General features: G+C 36.8%; 2 protein-coding genes across 24 annotated transcripts in view; one reads left to right on the forward strand and one right to left on the reverse strand.

Annotated features, from left to right (window-relative positions):
- UBE3A (ubiquitin protein ligase E3A) overlaps positions 1-21,874 on the forward strand; it is a 99,798-nt gene that overhangs the window by 29,696 nt on the left and 48,228 nt on the right. For 2 of the 11 annotated variants that reach the window (XM_008017363.3, XM_008017364.3), the window contains exons 3-5: positions 47-166; positions 563-627; positions 3,775-3,816. In XM_008017363.3, the coding sequence (XP_008015554.1) occupies positions 599-627; positions 3,775-3,816 (71 nt within the window). In that variant the 5' untranslated portion in view covers positions 47-166; positions 563-598. Of the gene's footprint in view, positions 1-46; positions 167-562; positions 628-654; positions 2,180-3,774; positions 3,817-21,874 lie in introns of those variants that run through there. The other 9 variants (XM_008017366.3, XM_037985297.2, XM_008017370.3 and 6 more) reach the window with 7 other exon arrangements.
- Positions 1-21,874, reverse strand: part of LOC103246023 (uncharacterized) — a 186,685-nt gene that overhangs the window by 10,983 nt on the left and 153,828 nt on the right. The window lies entirely within an intron of this gene.

Here is a 21,874-nt window from a genome sequence, read left to right on the forward strand (position 1 = left end):
TTTATATATTAAAGTGTTCTAACCAAAGGTTTGTTTAATTTATTAGAGTTATTAAGCCTACGCTCAGATCAAGGTAGCAGCTAGACTGGTGTGACAACCTGTTTTTAATCAGTGACTCAAAGCTGTGATCACCCTGATGTCACCGAATGGCCACAGCTTGTAAAAGGTAATTTTGAATTATTTTACAGCCTTTAAAAGGCTGTCATTGTAAAGTGAAATACATACTGTAGAAATGAAGACAATGTATAGTTGGCAGGAATATTGCTAAGAATAGTGGGCCTGAGAGTTGACCTGCTTCATTTAATCTCCTTAAAATATTTTAGTGTCTTTTTTCTATTAAAAATATCAGTAGCCACTATCAAAGACCTGTCTGTATGAACAGGAAAGTATTTCTCAAAAACCTTCAAAGTTTTAAACATTTTACTATAAACCTTATAGAAAACATGAAAAATTTCTTAATATGTATTTTAAAGTATGCCTTTTATGTGGTGAACGTTTTAACTAAACATTTCTCTAGAAGTTTTTATGACATTAATAAAACTAGTATACTTTTCTCTCCTAGAGAGTTACAGTGGAGGTAAAAGGAGTGGCTTGCAGGATGGAGAAGCTGCACCAGTGTTATTGGAAGTGAGCCACCATTTGAATTTGCTAGCTCATGCTGCAGTATTCAGATTAGTGGGCGTTTTGTGATCATATTATCTGCGATTCAAATCAAGACCTAAAATTGAGACTCTTCTAAGATTTACTTTTTATTATCTAATGTTACTTGGTTATTATTTCAGTTTTAAAATTTCTTTTCTGACTTGTTATTCTGACACACTTGAGGATAACCTAAGTCAATAGTTTAATACAAAAATTTCCCTTTGGTTATATGTTTTGAATTAGATTATATGTTCTGCATTTACAAGCACATACAGGATTCTTACTTCCAGCAACTTGGCAGTAAAAGAATAAGTAAACTCTTTAGGAGCCACAGTCAAGCTTGGGAACTATTACTAGGTGGTATATATTTCATAGTTTATGTTTGTTTGTTTCCAAGACAAGGTCTCACTCCGTTGCCCATGCTGGAGTGCAGTGGCACGATCACAGCTCACTGCAACTTTGACCTCCTGGGCTCAAGTGACCCTCCCACCTCAGCCTCCCAAGTAGCTGGGACTAAAGGCGCCCACCACCACACCCAGCTAAGAGACGAGGTTTCATCGTGTTGCCCAGGCTGATCTTGAACTCCTGAGCTCAAGTGATCCTTATGCCTTGACCTCCCAAAGTGCTGAGATTACAGACATGAACCACCACACCTGGCATATTTCATAGTTTTGAGAGTTTGAATTCTAAACTTGGGATTTTTTTGGCAACTTATTTAGACTATTCTAGAAATATACTGTTATTAGGATGAGTAGAAATTTATTCAGACATAAATTATTAATATTCACTGCAAGAAAAATGTCTGCTAGTTCTGTATATATTCATTTTTCTCTTGATTAAAAAACAATTTGCAATTTGAATAGAACAACTTTGCTATGTTTAATAGACCCAGAACAGATTTATTTTAAGGTAATAATCTTTCAGTCTTTGTCCTTCTATACTGAATTGGTTTACTTAGTTTGTCTTATCAATGGTTTTTAATAGCCTACTTTAATATATGTAAAAAGTAGTAATTAATATGTTACAGTTTGGTGACATTTTGATGCCAAAGTTCATTCTCTTGCTTAGGAAACAGAAATTGGGAAGACAGATATAGTTATCATTTGATAATATATTTAAATTCTATCCCATTTCAGGATCTCAAAACTTTGTAACAGTTACATATTGTACTTCTAAGACTTAGATTTGTTTTCCTTCTTGTGTCTTACCTTTTTGCAGTAATATTTTTATTTTCCTATCATCATGTCCTCATTTTTTCCCCTCTCTTCTCTTTCCCTGTTAATTTTGAAAGTTTTGCTGCCTACGTGTTTGAAAGCTTCTAATCTGCCTCTCTTCCCTCAGTGCCAGCAGGTTTATTTTTTGTTTTGCAAGCCAGCTCTGCCTCCTTACAGTATGACATCTGATGCTGGAGGGTCGCACTTTCAAAAATGAGTCAGCTGGTACATGGGGTTATCATCAATTTTTAGCTCTTCTGTCTGGGAGATACAAGTTTGGAAGCAATCTTGGGGTACTTACCCACAAGGCTGGTGGAGACCAGGTGTGTCACATAGGTGATTTGCTTGCTCCCTGGGGGAGAGGGTGGAGTGAAATTTTTGCATTTGTGTCACTGCCAAGTCACTGCCACCTCCAGCATGCCCCAGTTTTTAGTTCTTACGTAATTTTGTGCAAAATTGAAAATTTAAATACATTGCAAAGAAGATCTAAAATAAATATTTGAGCTGCTGGAGTCTTTTTTTTTTTTTTTTCTTTTCCATTCTTGTCCTTGGAATCTGAATGAATTGCAGTGAGGGTAATTTTGAGAGTCTGATAAAGAAGTGAAGTTTTTGTTTTGTTTTGTTTTGTTTTTAAGCTAAGAAATTTATCAAACAGGTGTGTGTGTGTGTGAGTGTGTGTGTGTGTGTGACTCTGATTTTAAGATTCTTGTTAGAGTTGCTTAAAGTTGGAAGCCTAAAGTCAGTGAGAAGTTCACAAATCAGGACTTTGTAATGCCAATTAGAAAATTTAGCTTTTGACCTCAAAAAACATATTTTATCTAGTTTGGGAATTTCTAAGTGTTAGAAATCCGTATTATATTGACTCGCCTTACATCATTCATTGTTGCTGATGCTGTTTATAAAAGTGAATAGGGTAACAGGAACTTATTTTTAATGACAGGGTAGAGATAGGGAAATACTGATTCATGTCTCGTGAAATGAAAATGAAAGGCTTTTTAGTGACTTAGAATTTTAAATATTTCTACATAAGAGAGCAGTGGTATATTTAGAAATAACAAAGTAACTGGCAACTATTTAAAACGGAAGTTAATTCGCAGCTATCCAGTGCAAAACTTTACCTCAGGTAATATACTTTTGACAGGTAATACATACAGTAAGTGTATTTTTAGGGAAACAATTTCATTTTTGAACCAAGATAATCATCATTTGGATGTTGTATCTAATTTAAGTGTCTTTAAACTTACCAAGGTCCTGGATTTTAGTTTGAATTGTTTAGAGTAGCGGTAGTGGTTGGCACATTTGTTCTTAAGGGCCAGAAATTAAATATTTTAGGTTTTGTGGGCCATGTGGTTTCTGCCACGAGTCCTCAGCTCTGTCCTTTCAGCGTGAAAGCAGCCATAGATGATACCTAAATGAATGAGTATGGCTACATGCCAATAAAACTTCGTTTACAAAACTACATGGCTGGCCTAGGCTTTAGTCGGTCTGCCTAGGGAGTAGTTTACTGAACCACTAATCTAAAGGTTAATACTGCAAGTGAATACCAGTGAGTACCTTTGTTAATGTGGATAACCAATACTTGGCTATAGGAAGTTTTATAGTTGTGTGTTTTATTACACGTATTTGACTTTGTGAATAATTATGGCTTATAATGGCTTGTCTGTTGATATCTATGTATAGTGTTTACAGTTTCCTTTAAAAAACATGCATTGAGTTTTTTGATAGTCCAACCATTAAAATAAATGTGTTGTATGGCCACTTGATCTGACCACTTTCTTTCATGTTTACGTCTGTATTTTTAAAACTGTTTTATTTAGTGCTGCAATCTTGTTTACGAATTTGTCTTTCTAAGTAATATGTCTACCTTTTTTTGGAGTATGGAATATTTTGCTAACTGTTTCTCAATTGCATTTTACAGATCAGGAGAACCTCAGTCTGACGACATTGAAGCTAGCCGAATGTAAGTGTAACTTGGTTGAGACTGTGATATCTTATTTTGAGTTGCCCTAGACTGCTTTAAATTATGTCACATTATTTGGAAATAATTTCTGGTTAAACTAAAGGAATCCTTTAGCAGTGAATTGGGACATAGGAACATACCTACTTTTCTTCCTATCAGATAACTCTAAACCTTGGTAACAGTTTACTGGATTTCTACTACTAGATAGATAATTGCACACGCCTGAATTCTTAGTCTTTTTGCTTCCCTGGTAGCAGTTGTAAGGAAATAGGGAAATTGAGGAAAGAGTTAAGTTTAACAATCTCAACGCCTACCATGTTTAAGGCGTCAGTACTACGTTATAGATACAGAGATGCACAATAATTAGTTTTCACCCTACAGAAATTTATATTATACTCAGAGTGAAAGATGCAGAAGCAAATAATTTCAGTCATTGAGCTGGAATGGTATCCAGAATACAATAGTAACATAAAGGAGTACTGGAGTGAGTACCCAGGCTTGCAGTAGGAATCCAGTATAGATGGCAGGGAAGTAAGAGTGGCCAGGAAATGCTTAGTTCAGTCTTGAAATGTGACTGGGAATCAGGCAGGTAGAGGCATGACCAGCTTATTCTAGGCAGAAGTATGAGCCAAAGTTCAGAAGCAGCATAGGCAGTAGGGGCAATAGGCAGTTGAGGACTTGTAGATCATAAGCTAGCTGAGAGGTAGGAAAATGAAGAAGATAAGATGTGATAGAAAGGTATTTGGGAGTCAGCAAAGAAATTGCTCAGTAGTTAGATAGTAGTAAGTTTGTCGAACGTGTGTTTTTAATAACCTTGCAGCAGAGAAAGGATTGAAGAGAAACGTGTGGTGGTAAGGTAGTTCAGTCAGTGAGAACCTTAACAATGACAGTGGTATAATAGGAATTCAAGATAAATTTTTCTGGGTTTAAAAAATATTTAGAACATGAAGTAAGTAAGACTTTAGTGAATTTATTGTAAAGACTAAAGATGTTTCAGATAATAGAGGTAGTAATTATCAAAGCAAAGTTTTTCAAGGTAGTAAGGATTGGAATGAAAAATACAGATGTATCTCTCATACAGGTAATATAAAAGAAAGAAAAATGCAGATATAGTGATTGACCTTGAATAAGAGGAAAGATGCCCATCTAATGAAATTAGAAGAAGGAAGTTAAGATGGATGTGTGATATTAATTGTAATTGTGAATGAGGTTGGAAAAATCAAGATATTCTTACTGAAAATATTGTAACCCTATTTAAATGCTGGTGTATGTTGTGAATCTGCAAGAAATGACTATAAAATGTATTTCTCAAATTTATGTGACTCAGCCATGTGACTTGTCATTTAAGTTTTAAAAAATTGTTGTAAAATACACATAATGTAAAATTTTCCATTTCACCATTTTTAAGTATTTGGCTCAGTGGTATTAAGTATATTAATATTGTTGCACAGTCACCATCAGAACTCTCTGTTTTGCAGAACTGAAACTCTGTACCCTTTAAACAATAATTCCTCATTTCCTTATCTTCACAGCCTCTGACAACCATTATTCTACTTTGTGTCTAATTTTGACTGCTCTAAGTACCATCATACAGTTTTTGTGCAAATCATACAGTTTTTGCCCTTTTATGATTGACTTATTTTACTTCGCAGTGTCCTTACGTTTCATCTGTGTTTAGCATATTTCAAAATTTGCTTCCTTTTTCAGGCTGAATAATGTTTTATTGTATGTATATACCACATTTTGCTTATCCATTTACCTGTTGATGAGCACTCAGGTTGCTTCCATGTTTTAGCTATTACAGATAATGTTGCTATGAACAGGAGTGTACAAATATCTTTTTGAGACCCTGCTTTGAATTGTTTTGCATACATACCTAGAAGTGGAATTGTTGGATCATATGGTAATTTTATTTTTAAAATTTTAAGAAACTGCCATACTCTTTTCCAGAGCAATTGTGGCTTTGCATCTCTACCACTAGTGCACAAGGGGTCCAGTTTCTTGACATCCTTCCCATCACATATTTGTGTGTGTGTGTGTGTGTGTGTGTACTTTAATAGTAGTCATTCTAGTGGGTGTAAGGTAGTATCTTACTGTAGGTTAGTGACCACAAAACTTTATGAAATATTTTTAAATAATATTTTGTGGAATAAAGGGTTTGTTTAGAGGTTTTGAGAAGACTGAACACTTAGGAAGCTACTGAGGGGAATGGGTGAAGAAGTGGATCAAAAGTTACTGAGAATCTTGGCTAGCTACTTGAAACCAGAAACCATATCAGATTAGGAGAATCTCATTCCACTGAGTGGCTAGTTAAGATTAAAGACCTTATCACACTTGAAATTTCAAGACTTTTCTCCAATAGCCAGAAGATTATGCATGGTATTTTAGGGTTGGATATTAGCAGAGCTGTTGAAACAGAATCACTAGTGGCATGTGCATAAGATGTTAACATTGGAGTATTTGAATTCATATGCTGTTGATGATGGCCATGATTGGAAAGGTTAGGATGCAAGACCAAAGTGTTGAGTTGTTTTAAGAAAAGCCTGAGGTCTCGATAACAGCAAGATGGCAGACTGGCATTTTGCAGCACTCATCTCATTGTGGAACCATCAATTTGAACAACTATCCACACCCAAAAATATAAGAGCTAAGAAACCAGATAAGAGATTACCTGAATGTGCCACACAAATAAGAAAAGATACATTGAAAAGGGTAAGAAGGACAGTTTTACATTACTTGCATCACACCTCCCTCAATCCCTGACAGCCCATCATGGAGAGAGATACTGTCGACCTGGAGGAAGGAGGGGAAGTGTACACCAGACTTAGACCCTAACGTTGAGCTTGCCCTAGTAAAACTCAGTGCTAGGCAGGCCCCCGTGGTCCCAGACTTCAGGCCAATACCCACAAACCAAGCCTACAGGCCCACCCCGTCACCAAGCTGGATCCCATAGCCCTAGACTCCAAGCCTGTCTAGTGCTAGGCTGGTCCCTGTAGCCCTGCCCTCTAAATCAGCCCCTGTGGCCTCACATCCCTGCAGAACAAGGGTTCAGACCCAGTACTTGGCCAGCCCCTTGTGATCCAAATTCTAGGCCAACACCCACCTACCCAGCCTTCACACTGGTCCTTGCAGACCCAAGGTTCAGGCTCACTGTAGTAGACCAGGATGCCAGGCCAGCCCCTGTGGACTCAGGCTGCATGATCTCTGGACAGGCTGACTGGTGAAGGACTTTCCCCGATAAAGTCAGTCTGCGAAGACTGGAACAAGTCTCAGCTTCTTCAAATGTGCAGGTGCCAACACATGACTATAAGGATCAAGAACAGTCAGGGAAATGTGACACCAGTCAAAGGAACACAATAAGGCGCCTGAACCACCCGTAAATAAATGGAGATATATGAACTGCCTGACAAAGAATTCAAGGTAATTGTTTAAGGAAGATCAATGAATTTCAAGAAAATGCAGATAAACAATTAAACAAAATCAGGAAAACAATCAAAATGAGAAATTTCAATTGAAATTATTTTGTAAAAAACAAATTCTGAAGCTGAAAATGCAATAAATTGAATGAAAAATGCAAAAGAGCATTAAAAGCAGAATTGAGCAAACAGACAAAAGAATCTGAACTTAAAAGACAGGTTATTTGGCTAGACTAAGGAAAAAGATAACTTGATAAAAAAATTAAGAGTTGTGTTTTTTGATGATAAAAGCAACAAGTCTTTAGCTAGACTAAGAAAAAAAGAGATGACTCAAGTTAAATCAGAAATGAAAGAGGACCCATTGCAGCTGATACCAGAGAAGTACAAGAAATAAAAGGATCATAAGAGACTGGACAATTATATGCCAACAAATTGATTACCATAGAAGAAACGGATAAATTCCTAGACACATGCAACTTGCCCAGGCTTAATCATGAAATTAAAAATTTGAACAGTGACAAGGATTGTATCAGTTATAATCCTTCCTATATAAACTTCCCACCAAAGGAAGCCCAAGACTTGGTGACTTTACTGCTGAATTCTAGCAGACATTTAAAGAAGAACTAGTACAAATTGTTCTCAAAATTTTATGAGAAATTTAAGAAGGGGGAATACTTTCAAACTCATTTTGGGAGATGAACATTACCTGGATACCAAAGCCAAACAAGAACTCTCCAGGATAAGAAAATTATAGACCTGTATTCTTAATTTAGATGCAGAAATTCTGAAGAAAATAATAACTAAATTCAACAGTGTATTAAAAGGATGATTTACTGTGATCACATGGGATTTACCGCAAGGGTACAAGGATTATCCAACAGACCCGAATCCGTAAAATGTGATACACCACATTAGGAGAACAAAGGCCAAAACCGTATGATCATCTCAGTAGATAATTGAGATAATTGAGAAAAACCATTTGACAGAATTCAGCTTTCTCTTGTGCTAAAAACTCTCACAAATTAAATATAGAAGGAATATACCTCTATAAAATAAAGGCCATATTGACAAATCTACTGCTAGCATTTTACTGAATGTTGAAAAGTTGAAAGCTTTTCTTTTGAGATTAGGAAGAAAACGAGAATGCCCACTCTTGCCGTTTCTATTCAACACAGTACTGGAAGTCCTTGCGAGAGCAATTAGGCAAGAGAAAGAAAAGGCATCCCAGTAGGAAAGGAAGACGTTGTTGCATCTGTTTGAAGATGACATGATCTTGTATATAGAAAACCGTAAAGACTCCACCAGAGAACTGTCAGAACTGATAAACAAATTCAGTAAAGTTGTGAGATACAAAATCAAGTTACAAAAATCAGTAGAATTTCTGTACATTAATCACAAATTATCCAAAAGAGAAATCAAGAAGACAATTCCATTTATGATAGGTACCAAAAACAAAACACCCAGTATCGGTGGTTCTGCATTTGCAAATTGAATCCACATTTGGATGAAAATGTTTGAGGAAAAAATACAACAATAAAAACTGTTTTCTTATACAATAAGAAAACTACAGTATAGCAACTATTGACGTAGCATTTATGTTGTATGAGGTACTAAGTAATGATTTAAAGCATACAAGAGGATGTGTATAGGTTGTATGCAAATACTATACCATTTTATATAATGGACTTGAGCATCCATGGATTTTGGTATCTATGGGAGATCCTGGAACCAATATCCTGCAGATACCGAGGGATAATTGTACTTAGAAATAACTAACCAAATAGTTGAAAACTAGGTAGCATTGATTAAAGAAATAGAAGAAGATACAAATAAACAAAGTTATCTTGTGTTTATGGATTGGAAGAATTAGTATTGTAAAATGTTTCTATTATCCAAAGCAGTCTACAGTTTTAATGCAATCCTTATCAAAATTCCAATGTTAAATTTCACAGAACTAGAAAACAGTGCTAAAATTTATATGGAACCACGTAAGATCCTAAATAGCCAAAGCTATCATGAGTAAAAAGAACAAAGCTGGAGACATCACACTATCTGATTTCAAAATATAGTACAAAGCTACAGTAATTACAACAGCATGGTAGTCACATAGAAGTAGACACGCAGGCTGGGCACAGTTGCTCACACATGTATCCCAGCACTCGGGGAGGCTAAGGCAGAAGGATTACTTGAAACCAGGAGTTTGAGAGCAGCCTGGGCAACATAGTGAGACCCTGTCTCTACAAAAAAAAAAAAAAAATTTTAAAGCCAGGCATGGTGCTGTGTATCTGTAGTCCTAGCTACCTGAGAGGCTGAAGGAGGAGGATTGCTTGAGCTCAGGAGCTCAAGGTTACAGTGAACTGTGATTGCATCGCTGCACTGCAGCCTGGATGACAGAGTAAGACCCTGTCTTTTAAAAACAAAACAAAAGAAACAAACAGACCCATCGACCCATAGAACAGAATGGAGAGCACAGAAATAAATTCGCGTACTGTCAGTTGATTTTGGACAAGGTGCAAAGAACACAGCAGGGAAAGGGAAGTCTGTTCAATAGGTGATGTTGGGAAAACGGAATATCTACATGCAGGAGAATGAAATCAGACCTGTATGTCACATCATATACCAAATTCAAGTTAAAATGGATTAAGGTCTTAAAAATAAGACCTGTTACTGTAGAACTACCAGAATATAGGAGAAATGTACATGACATTGGTGTGGACAGTGATTTTTTTGGATATGACCCCAAAGCACAGGCAACAAAAATAAAAGATGAATGAGATCACATCAAACTAAAAAGCTTCTGCATGGCAAAAAGAAAAAATCTACGGAATGAAAAAACAACTCATAGAATGGAAGATAGTATCTACAAACCATATATCTGTTAAGGGATTAATATGCAAAATATATAGGGAACTCAGACATCTCAATAGTAAGCACCTCAGTTAAGAAATGGACAAAGGACTTGAATAGACATTTCTCAAAATAAGACATTCAAATGGCCATTAGAATGGCTGTTAAAAGTATGATGAGGATTTGGAGACAAGAGATATCTTGCACATGGTAGGAATGTAAATTAGTACAGCATTTATGGAAAGTAGCATGAAGTTTGCTTAGAAATTAAAAAATAGAACTACCATATGATTCAGCAGTCACACTTGGATATATATATATATATCTCAAAGAATGAAATCAGTGTGCTGAAGAGATCTGTACTCCCGTGTTCCTTTCAGTATTGTTTGCAATACCCATGATACAGCATCAGCCTAAGTGTTCATGGATAAAGAAAATGTGGTATATATACACAGTGGAATACACTTCAGCCATAAAAAGGAGGAAATGCTGTCATCTGTGACAGCAGGGATGAACCTGGAGGGCATTGTGTAAAGTAAGCCAGCCATACAAAGGCAGGCAAATACTACATCTCTCTTAAATGTGGAATCTTAACTCAGAGATGTAAAATGGTGGTTACCAGGGGCTGGGGGTGGATGGACTGGGTTGCAGAGATGTTGGTCAGAGGACACAAAATTTCAATTAAGAGGAATTTGTTCAAGGTATCTGTTGTACAACATGGAAACTAGTTAGTAACAGTGTATTCTTGGAAATCACTAAGAGTAAATTTTAAATGTTCTACTGTAAAATGTAAGTATGTGAGGTATTGCATGTATTAATTAGCTTGATCTAGCCATTCCACAATGTATACATATTTTGGAATATCATGTGTATACAATAAGTACGTATCTTTTTTTTTTTTTTTTTTTTGAGATGGAGTCTTGCTTTGTCACCCAGGCTGGAGTGTAGTAGCATGCATGATCTTGGCTCACTGCATTCTCTGCCTCCTGGGTTCAAATGATTCTCCTGCCTCAGCCTCCCAAATATGTATCATTTTTATTTGTCACCAAACCTGGTGTCTTGATAGGTGAAAGGAGATATGAGTATGAGTGAAACTGTTATAAAGATAGCTGAGATGATCATTATCAGAGGTTTTAATATGTCTAACAAAGACAAGGGAGTGATTTGCTGAAATGAGGAGGTGAAGATATCTCAAATTTAGAAAGGCAGATGTTTTGGGGGCCTGGAGTATTGGGATAGAACCATGTACAGGGACATTGAAGTCACTTTGCTGATGGTGTAACTGGGGGCAAAGTGGAGGCTTAAATATGTGGGCTTAGTTGATCAGAACAGAGAGAAAGAGAAGGCATTCAGTTAAATGACGTGAGTTTCAAATTACAAGTTTTTTTTTGTTGTTTGCTTTTAATACAGGGAATTTTGTTGTTTACTTTTAATACAGAGAATTAGAAGAATAATGGTGGACTTGGGTTTTAGGAGTCACATAAAAGGGCTGCATGATAGGCCGTGCCTTCGGGGAAGAGCCAGGCTTTCGTGAAAGCTAAGAAGTTGAGGGGCCGTTATGTAAAGTAGTTGAAGGTAGGGGACAGCCTGTGGGTCTTCAGAAAGACTCTGGGTTTCTAGAGATCTTTCTGGAAGAGGTTAGGAGGATGAGTCAAGTTTAGAAGGGAAGAGGATAGATGAAGCTTGCATTTGGTAGTAAAAACCAAGGATGAATGTGTGAGCATGATGATTTGTCACAAGCTTCCAGGTGACACTCTGGCATTCAGTCCTTGTCGAATTAAGCAAAAGCTTTCTTACTGTTTTACTTGGCTGTGTTAAAGCAGAGTAGCAGGAAATTAGACCTCCCATCATGTCTCAGCAGAGCTGTTGAAGTTTCTAGCCATAATTGGTATGAGAATATAGCTGTAAACCTTCAAGGCTGCTACCATTTCTCACATTCCTGTATCTAGAGACTGTAGCCAGGCAGCACTTTCAGTGAGGTGAGTAGGTCCGGGTTTGTTCAATTACTTTTGTACCAACCTAATACCTTAATAGTATTTGTCCTAATTTACAGAATAGGTAATGAAGGATTCTTGGTTTTACCTAAGAACTAACTGTCCATTAATGGCAACATCCCACATTTGTTGAAGCATGATTTTTTTGTGTGTACTTTGACATGCATTTGATATTTTAATTTAGGGAATGCCTTGAATGCATCTTAAATAATAATTTTTATACACTTAACACTCCTGTTTGTTTTTAGGAATTCTTAGTGTTGCCAATTTCCTAGAATGTAGAAGAGCATAATAAAAAAACATCAATACTTCTAAGCAAACATTTTTAACAACTGGACACCATTTTGTAGTTAAGCCTACAAACAGAACTAATGCAATAACCCAGATCTTTTCATTTATTTGTATGTTTATTTTACCTGGATTTACTTTAGTTGTTTTGTTTGCTTGTTGTTTGAGACAGTGTCTTGCTTTGTCATAAGTGACAGAGCTGGAGTGCAGTGGTGTGATCAGAGCTCACTACAACTTTGAATTCCTAGGCTCAAGTGATCCTCGTGCCTCAGCCTCCTGAGTAGCTGGGACTACAGGCACATGCCACCATGCCAGGCTAAAACATTAATTTTTTTTTTTTTTTTTTTTTTTCCTGTAGAGACAAGGTCTCACTATGTTGCCCAGGCTGGTCTTGAAGTCTTGGCCCCAAAGTAATCCTCCTGCCTTGGCCTCACAAAGTGCTGGGATTATAGACGTGAGCCACCGTGCCTGGCCATGGATTTTGTTTAAATTTATAAAAACCATGTTGTGGGATCTCTTTGTATGTATTAATTTAGACCCCTTAATTTTCTTTATGATTTCATATCAGTTTCTCAGTATCTTCAGATGTTTTTTTTCTGGAGTTTGACCGTATTGGCCAGGCTAGTCTCAAACTCCTGACCTCGTGATCTGCCTGCCTCAGCCTTCCAGGGCACTGGGATTACAGGCGTGAGCCACCGCACCCTACCAGATTGGATTTTTTATGTTTGGTATTTACTCTTTACCTCTAACACTAAGGCTATGTTTTCAGGTGTATAACTATAAATGGAACAGGGGTAAATACAGCAAGTGATTTATGGTTGAGTAAAGCAAGTTAGTTTTAATAAATGTTCAGTTTACTGTAAATGTCAGAAATGCCCCAGGACCCAGTCCTGGGGACGTTTTTATTCTTTCTCTCTAGGTTAGAGCTTTTAATCTACGCTTTGACGACTCTCCTATTTCCATCACCAACTCTTGCCCTCTGAACTGTGGACTCATTTATCCAACAGTTAAGTCTCATTCTCAAACTTAACATGTCCTAAGTGGAGCTCCTGATTTTCATCCTCCCAAACCTGCGTCTCTCATAATCTTTTGCCGTCTCCGTCAGTAACAACTCTTTTCCCTCCTGTGCAACCGAAAGCCTGGGAAACATCTTTTCATTTCTCTATGTCGCATACTCATATTATTGGTGAATCTTGTTGGCTACACCTTCAAAATACCCATGCCTCATGGTTTTTTTTTTAACCATTATACTTCTGTTTACCCTGTTTAAAGGCATCATTTTTTGGCAAAAGAAATAAATTGTTTCCCAGGAGTCTTACACTTTACAGTGTATTCTCTAGTAGCAGCCAGAATGATATTTTAAAAATCTGAGTTAAACCATGTTATTTATTATGCTCAGAACTTTTCAGAGGCTTCCCATCTTAAAAGTGAAATCTGGAGATTTACATGGCCCTGTATGAACTGGCGTCCTTTCACTTCTGTGATCTCTCTACCTCACTTGCTCATCTCTGTCTACAGTGACTGTATCCTTGTCATCTTAAGTCTCATAACTATTGTCAGTGACCCTGCGACCGTTCTCTGTGGTAATCCATGTGGCTTCCTTGCTCACTTGATTCAGAAAGAGCTCTCTGGTCAAATGATGCTTTTCCTGACCAGCTGCATCAAAGAGTGATCAGGTTCAATCTTCTGCATTCCCCTTACCTTGCTGCATTTTTCTTCGTGGGATTTAATGTCATTTGACTTCTTGCATATTGATTTCTTTGTTGTTTTGCTTCACCACTAGAATAGAAGCCTAATGACAGTGCCTGGCATACAGAAGGTAGTCAGTAACTATTTCCTACATGAAAGAATGAAGCTAGTAAATTTATGCAAAATGTTTGTTTCTGACTTTTTAATTCTCTTGCAGAAATGCAGGAAGAATGTTTTAGAATCAGTTTATGTGTGTGTATAAACTAATAAGTATGTGCCCAGCCCATAGGGTGTGGCTAATAACACCTATCGTCTTTTTGAGCATTTAACATGTAGCAAGTCACTGTGCTGCGTAATCCACATGATTCTGTCAAATTTGATAGGAGAGTTGAGCCTTTTAATCAGAGTAGATGATGGAAATAGAGCTTGGATGCTTTTTCCCTATGTGACTTCTAACTTCGGTGTACTTACACATCTATGAGCATTTATGGGACAAGTAACTTCTTGAAATATTTTCCAAAGTAAATCTCTTTAATCAAATAAGTGGTTCTCGTATTTTCAGAATCCTCTTCTATAGCTTCTGATACGATATTCTTGGTCTCCAGATTGAGAAGGTCCTTTTGTATGCTTCTGATATGCTGAAGAAACCAGGAGGTATTCTGACATGTATTTCCCTTCAAGGTCAAATAATTAGAGTAAGGTCGGTTTAATTGACACTGTTATCTAGACAGTCTCAGAAGAGAAATTGAAATATCTCTATTGAGGCTCTGTAATTTGCTAGGTTCTGAGGATACAACAGTAAATAAGTTATTGGGTCATATGCCTCAGCCTCCCATTTAATTGATAGGCAGTTATAACAACATATAATAGTGAGAATAGGTACTGGTTGCTATGAGACTACAGAGGAAGAATACCTAATCATCTTAAAAGTGATATATAAGCTGAAACCTTGAGGATGATTGGAAATAACTAAGAATCATGTGTTCTGGGCAGGAAGAATGACACCTGTAATCAGAGAAGACAGCAGAGCAAGTCCACTGAGTAGTAAGAAGTTCTGTATTGCCGTAATGTAGAGTTAGCTGATGGGAGGTGTGGAAAATGCATTTGGATGTAGAAAGCCAGGACCGTATTAAGGCCCTTTGCTTTCTTCTGACAGACGCAGGAGCCCATGAAAGGCATCGGGTGTGGGAGTGACACGAGTCACAGTCTGCCCTGCTTTTCTGCCACATGAAGCATCATATAAACCTATATCTTCTGTTTCAAATGTAAGGAAACATACTTGAATGGATGAACTGCTTCTGGCTGAATCTTCTCAAAGTAGAATGAGCAAAACATGGCTATATTATGAGATTATCTAAGGAAAGATTTTTGTAATCATGTGAATTTTGAATTATTTTATGTCTTAATTATTCCCAAGAGATTTTTGGATACATTAATGAGAATAGTTTACCTTTAATACATAGAACTTCTTGTCAGCTACAAATGAGGATCAAAGCCAAAAGAGATTAATGAAAATAAAAGGGATGCTATTTCCCCAAATTAGCAGAACTTTTTGATTCACCAGTTCTTTGTTTTTAACTACTGTCTGCCTCTTAACATAATTGAATATTCAGTGACATAATGTAAATAAATTACTACATGCTGAGGAACGCTCGTTTTTATTAACATCTCAGCTTGTAGCATATCTTGTTGCCCATACCGGAAACCTTACCTGTTATCTCTAGCTCTTCCAGCTTATTTACCTCTTACAAATTACTTATTTTAAATACTTCCTGGGTCAATTTCATCTTTTTTTTTCTTGCTACTACTACATTCTTTGTCTGGACTATTACAGTAGTCATTACCTAACTGGATTGCTTGCCTCCAGTTTTGCCCACTTTGGTTTCAGTTATTGGAAAGGCAAATTTCATCAGCCACTTAGCTGCTTAAAACCCTTCAGTGACTCCTTGTGTTTTAGTTCTTCTCTAATGGTTTATGAATATAGTGGGTTACGAATCTTCTGGAAGACTGCATGTGCACTCCTGAAGTGTGCATGTGTTTTTATGAGGAGAAGGTCTTTAGCTTTTATTAGATTACTCCTCTTTTGGCTAAAAAAAAGAATTACTACTCATGGCTAGTGAGGTCTTCCATGATCTGGCTTCTCCCTGCCTCTCTATTTTCATATTTTTGAAACTTTTCTTGAACTTTAGGCTCTTGAAGTGCTTGGAATTGTCTTATAATACCATGTTCTCATGTCCCTGTGCTTTTACTCATTTTCCTCTATCTGAAACATTCTTCCCACCCTTAGTGTCATCAGCTCCTAGTCATCTTTTGTGATTCACCTCTGCTAAGTTGCCTCTCTTTTTATTGCTATTCCTCTGTAGTCATCTCTGTCATATTGAAATCACGTGGCTTTCTCTTTCTTTAAACATTATAATTCCTGGAAGAGCCCATTTTATGTAGCCTGACAAGCAGAATTTATACTGAAGTAGACATTTGGAAGTCATTTAGTTATTGCTCAATCCTTGAAAGAAGATGAAACTGTCCAAAGGGAAATTTAAAAGAGAAAGTATCTAATAGCTGATCCCTGGAGAATACAAATGTCTCTAGAATTGGAAGCGAAGTCTCTGAAAAACAGCCAGAGAGAAGGGAGGAAACCAAGAAATAGTGTCCTAGACCCAAAAGTCAGTAATTTCCAAAAGGTCTATATTTCTTAGGAAGGCCAAGTAAAATAAGTAGTGAAAAGTGATGACCTGTCTAGAGCAGATTCTTCATTTCCAGTTACAGAAGCTAGGTTATAGGTACAGTAAGCTCTGGACGTGTTCTTCTCCCACACAGAATGTTATTCGTGTTCTCCACTGCTGCTTTGAACTATTCCTGTTACTCTCTCAGCATAAAAATCCCTGCTCCTTTGAAGCTTATGCCTTCTGGTTGTGTCATCCTCTATCTACCTTTAGTGAGCTCTCAGTTTCTTCTCGGTTTTTGAAGACTGATACCTGAACTTACTCTTCTTCACTCTTGCCCAAATCTGCTGCCATCTTTATTTATCTGATTAACCCCTCACTCCCTAACAACTCAAATTCCCATCTGTTTTATGTACAGTAATGTTCACCTCTGCACCACTGCTGCTTCCCATGTCTACAGGCATGCCAACTCAAACTGTTTTGCCCCACAACCTTTAGTGAAAACCCCATATCTCAGGTTGCAGTCTTTGAATGCTTTCCTACTCTCTTAAACTTGTTTTCTTTCTTTGCGCCTTTTCTTCCTTCTCTTTGAGACTTGTCCTACGGCTCCTCTACTGTCTTCCAGCTACAGTTCCCTCTTGTTCCTGACGTGTACTGCTCAGACCCAGGAGATGGATAAGTAGTATTATTTCACATGTCATTTTTTCTCTGGGGAGCAGTAGTCATGAAATAATTGATTAGGATAAAACAGGTTTTTATCAGTTTATTTAAGAGGTAAAGAAAAAAATGGGGTGGATTTTTAAAAATTGTCAAAAACAAACTGGACGATATTAATGATTTGAAGTGTGTAGTACAGTTGTGGTTAGCTGTGTGCACATTGCTGTGCAGCAGATCTCTAGAACTTTTTCATCGTGTAAAACAGAAACTACATTCATTGAACAACTCTTCTTTTCCCCCTTCTTCCTATTCCTTGGCAAATACCATTCTACTTTTTGCCTCTAAAATTTGACTATTTTAGTTACTTCATATAAGTGGAATCATTAAGTATTTGTCTTTTGTTGACTGTACTATTTCACATAGCATACTGTCCTCAAGGTTCATTTGTGTTGTAGCATATTACAGGATTTCTTTCTTTTTTTTTTTTTTTTTTTTGGCTGAATAACATTTTGTTATATATGTATACCACATTTTCTTTAACCATTTGTTGATGGATGTTTAGGTTGCTTCCACTTTTGAATATTGTAATGTTGAAATAAACATGGGTGTACAAATATTTTTTTGAGAACCTGTTTTTAACACATTTGGAAGTATACCCAGGTGTTGGATTACTGGATCATATGTATTCTATTTAAAAAAAAAAAATTTTTTTTTTTTTTACAGGAATTCTAGGTTCACAGAATTGAGAGGAAGGTACAGAGATTTCCCCTGTACCTCCTTCCACACATGTATAGATTCTCTCATAGTCAATGTCCATCTCCCATCAGAGTGGTACATGTCTTTCCGATGAGCCTATATTGATATATCATAATTACCCAAAGTCCGTAGTTTATATTAGGGATCGTTCTTAGTGCTGTACGTTCTGTGGCATTGAACAAAGTATAGTGACGTGTATCCACCATTATAGTATCATACAGAATGTTTTCACTGCCCCAAAATCCTCTGTGTTCTGCCTGTTTATCTTTTGTTCCCTCCCACTCCTTGGCAGTCACCAATCCTTTTACTGTGTCTGTAGCTTTACCTTTTCCAGCATATTATATACTTGTAATCATTTCCAGCATATTATATACTTGTAGCCTTTTCATCATGACTATTTTTACTTACTGATATGGATTAAAGTTTCTTCCATGGCTTCATAGGTTGTTAGTACCTCTCTTTTTCCATTTTCTGGACATATCACAGTTTGTGAATGAATATTCACCTAATGAAGGACATTGTTGTGGTTGCTTCCACATTTTGCTCATTATGAATAAAACTGCTGTAAATATCGGTGTGCAGGTTTTTGTATGGACTTAGGTTTTCAGTGACTTTGTGTAAATACCAGGGAGTGCATTTGCTGGATCTTATGGCAAAAATGTTTAGTTTTGTAGGAAATGTCCAAACTGTCTTCTAATATGACTCTATCCTTTTACATTTTTCACCAGCAATGAGCGAGTGTTTCTGTTGCTCTACATCTTCACCAGTACTTGGTGTTATCACTGTTCTGAATTTTGGCCATTCTGATAGTTGTGTGTCTTATAATTTTGATTTATGTTTCTCTGACGTCGTATGATGTGTGAGGCATCTTTTCATACGCTGAATTGACATCTGCATATCTTTGGTGAGGTGTCTGTTAAGGTGGTTGTCCCATTTTCTAATTGGGTTGGTTGTTTTCTTGTGGAATTTTAATAGTTCCTTACACTATATCTGTCTGTCTGTCTGTCTATTGAGACGGACCCTTGCTGTGTCACCCAGGCTGCAGTGTAGTGGCGCAGTCTCGGCTCACTGCAACCTCTGCCACCTGGGTTCAAGTGATTCTCCTGCCTCAGCCTCCCAAATAGCTGGGATTTTAGGCGTGCACCACCACACCTGGCTAATTTTTGTATTTTTAGTAGAGACGGGTTTTCACTATGTTAGCCAGGCTGTTCTCGACCTCCTGACCTCGGGTGATCCACCCACCTTGGCCTCCCAAAGTGTTGCGATGTAAGCCACCACGCCCAACTTCCTTACATATTTTAGTTAATAGTTCTTTATCAGATGTGTCTTTTGCAGATATTTTCTCCCTGTCTGTGGCTTGTCTTTTCGTACTCTTGACATTGTCTTTTGCAAAAGACACAACAATTTTTAAGAAACAAGTAGACAATTTTAATGAAGTCTAGCTTATCAGTTCTTTTTTTCATGGTTGGTACCTTTGTTGCCATATCTAAAAAGTCATCACCAAACCCAAGATCTAGATTTTCTCCTATGTTATCCTCTAGGAGTTTTATAGTTTTGAGTTTTACCTTTAATTCTCTGGCTTATTTTTGAGTTTATTTTTGTGAAGGGTGTAAGACCTATGTCTAGACTGTTTTTTTTTTTTTTTTTTTTTTTGCTTGTAGATGTTCAGTTATTACCACTGTTCATTGAAAAAGACTATTTTCTTCGTTGTATTGCCTTTGCCTCTTTGTCAAATACTGCCATTGCTCCTTTGACTATGTGGGTCCATTTCTGGGCTCTCTATTTCATTGATCTGTTTTGTCAGTATCACACCATCTTAACAACTGGAGCTTTACAGTAAATCTTGAAGTCAGTAGTGTCCATCTGACTTTTTCTGTCAATATTGAGTTGGCTCTTCTGGGTCATGGAATAGCTCTTCCTTATTTAGTTCTTTGATTTCTTTCATCAGAGTTCTAAAAAATTTTTCCTCGTATTGTTAGATCTATACTTAAGTATTTCATTTTGGGACACACTAATGTAAAATGGTATTGTGTTTTTAATTTCAAATTCAACTTATTTGTTGCTGGTTTACCGGAAAGCTATTAACTTTTTTATATGAGCCTTGCATCCTGCAGCTTTGCTATAATCACTTATTAGTTCCAGGAGGTTTTTGTTGTTTTTCTTTTTTTCAAATTCCTGTATCTGTTCTACACATACAGTCATTTCATCTACAAACGAAGGCATTTTTTTGTTGTTGTTCCCAGTTAGTATACCCTTTATTTTCTTTTCTTATCTTACTGTATTAGCTAGGACTTCCAGTATGAAGTGGTGAGGTGGGGATATTCCTGTCTTGTTCCTGATCTTAGTGAGAAAGTTTCTAGTTTCTCATCATTAAAGATGATGTTAGCTGTATGTTTTTTGTAAACGTTCTTTATCAAGTTGAAGGTGTTCCCTCTATTCCTAGTTTACTAGTTTCTATCATGAGTGGGTGTTAAATTTTGTCATATACTTCTCTCCATCTATTGGTATGGTCATGTGATTTTTTTTTTTTCTTTAGTCTGTTGATATGGTGAATTGCATTAATTGATTTTCCAATATTGAATCAGTCTTGCATACCTGGGATAAATCCTACTTTGTGCTGGTGGAGAAATTTGTTGTTTTTAGTTTGCTAATACTTTGTTTACGATTTTTGCATCTTTGTTCATGACAAATATTGGTCTGTAGTTTTCTGATAATGTCTGTCTGGTTTGGGTATTAGAGTAATGCTGACCGACTTCATACAGTGAGATAGGAGCATCCCCTTTGCTTCTGTCTTCTGAAAGAGATTGTAAAGAATTGGTGTGGTTTCTTCCTTAAATGTTTAGTAGAATTCATCAGAGAATCCATCTGGGTCTGATGCCTTCTCTTTTAGAACATTATTAATTACATATTTAATTTCTATAATATATGCTTTTTAATCAAGATTATTTCTTCTTAGAGTTCTAATAGATTGTGCCTTTTAAGGAATTGATTCATTTCGTCTAGGTTACCAAATTTGTGGCCATAAAGTTGTTCATAATATCCCTTGATTATCCTTTTAATGCCCATGAGATCTGTAATGATGTGTACTCTTTTCATTCTGATATTAGTTATTTTGTCCTTTGTCTCTTTTTCTTAGTTAGCCTGACTAGAGGCTTATTGATTTTGTTGATCTTTTCAGAGAACCAGTTTTTGATTTCTTTGATTTTTCTCTTGTTTTAAATTTCATTGATTTCTGCTCTAATTTTTATTACTTCTGTTTGGATTTAATTTGCTTCTTCTAGTTTCATAAGGTGGTAGCTCAGATAATTGATTTTTAGATCATTCTTTTCTTTCTTTCTTTTTTTTTTTTTTGTTTGTTTGTTTGTTTTTGAGATGGAGTCTCGCTTTGTCGCCCAGGCTGAAGTGCAGTGGCACAATCTCGGCTCACTGCAAGCTCTGCCTCCCGGGTTCACACCATTCTCCTGCCTCAGCCTCCCGAGTAGATGGGACTACAGGCACCCACCACCGCGCCCGGCTGATTTTTTTTTTTTGTATTTTTAGTAGAGACGGGGTTTCAGTGTGTTAGCCAGGATGGTCTTGAACTCCAGACCTCGTGATCCACCCACCTCAACCCCCCAGAGTGATGGGATTACAGGCGTGAGCCACCACGCCTGGCTTAGATCATTCTTTTCTAATAAATGCATCAGTGTTGTATGTTTCTTTCTAAGTACTGCTTTCACTGTATCTGTATCCCACAAATTTGGATAAG

Source organism: Chlorocebus sabaeus, chromosome 26 (genome assembly GCF_047675955.1).
Source record: "Chlorocebus sabaeus isolate Y175 chromosome 26, mChlSab1.0.hap1, whole genome shotgun sequence".
Taxonomy (NCBI): Eukaryota; Metazoa; Chordata; class Mammalia; order Primates; family Cercopithecidae; genus Chlorocebus; species Chlorocebus sabaeus.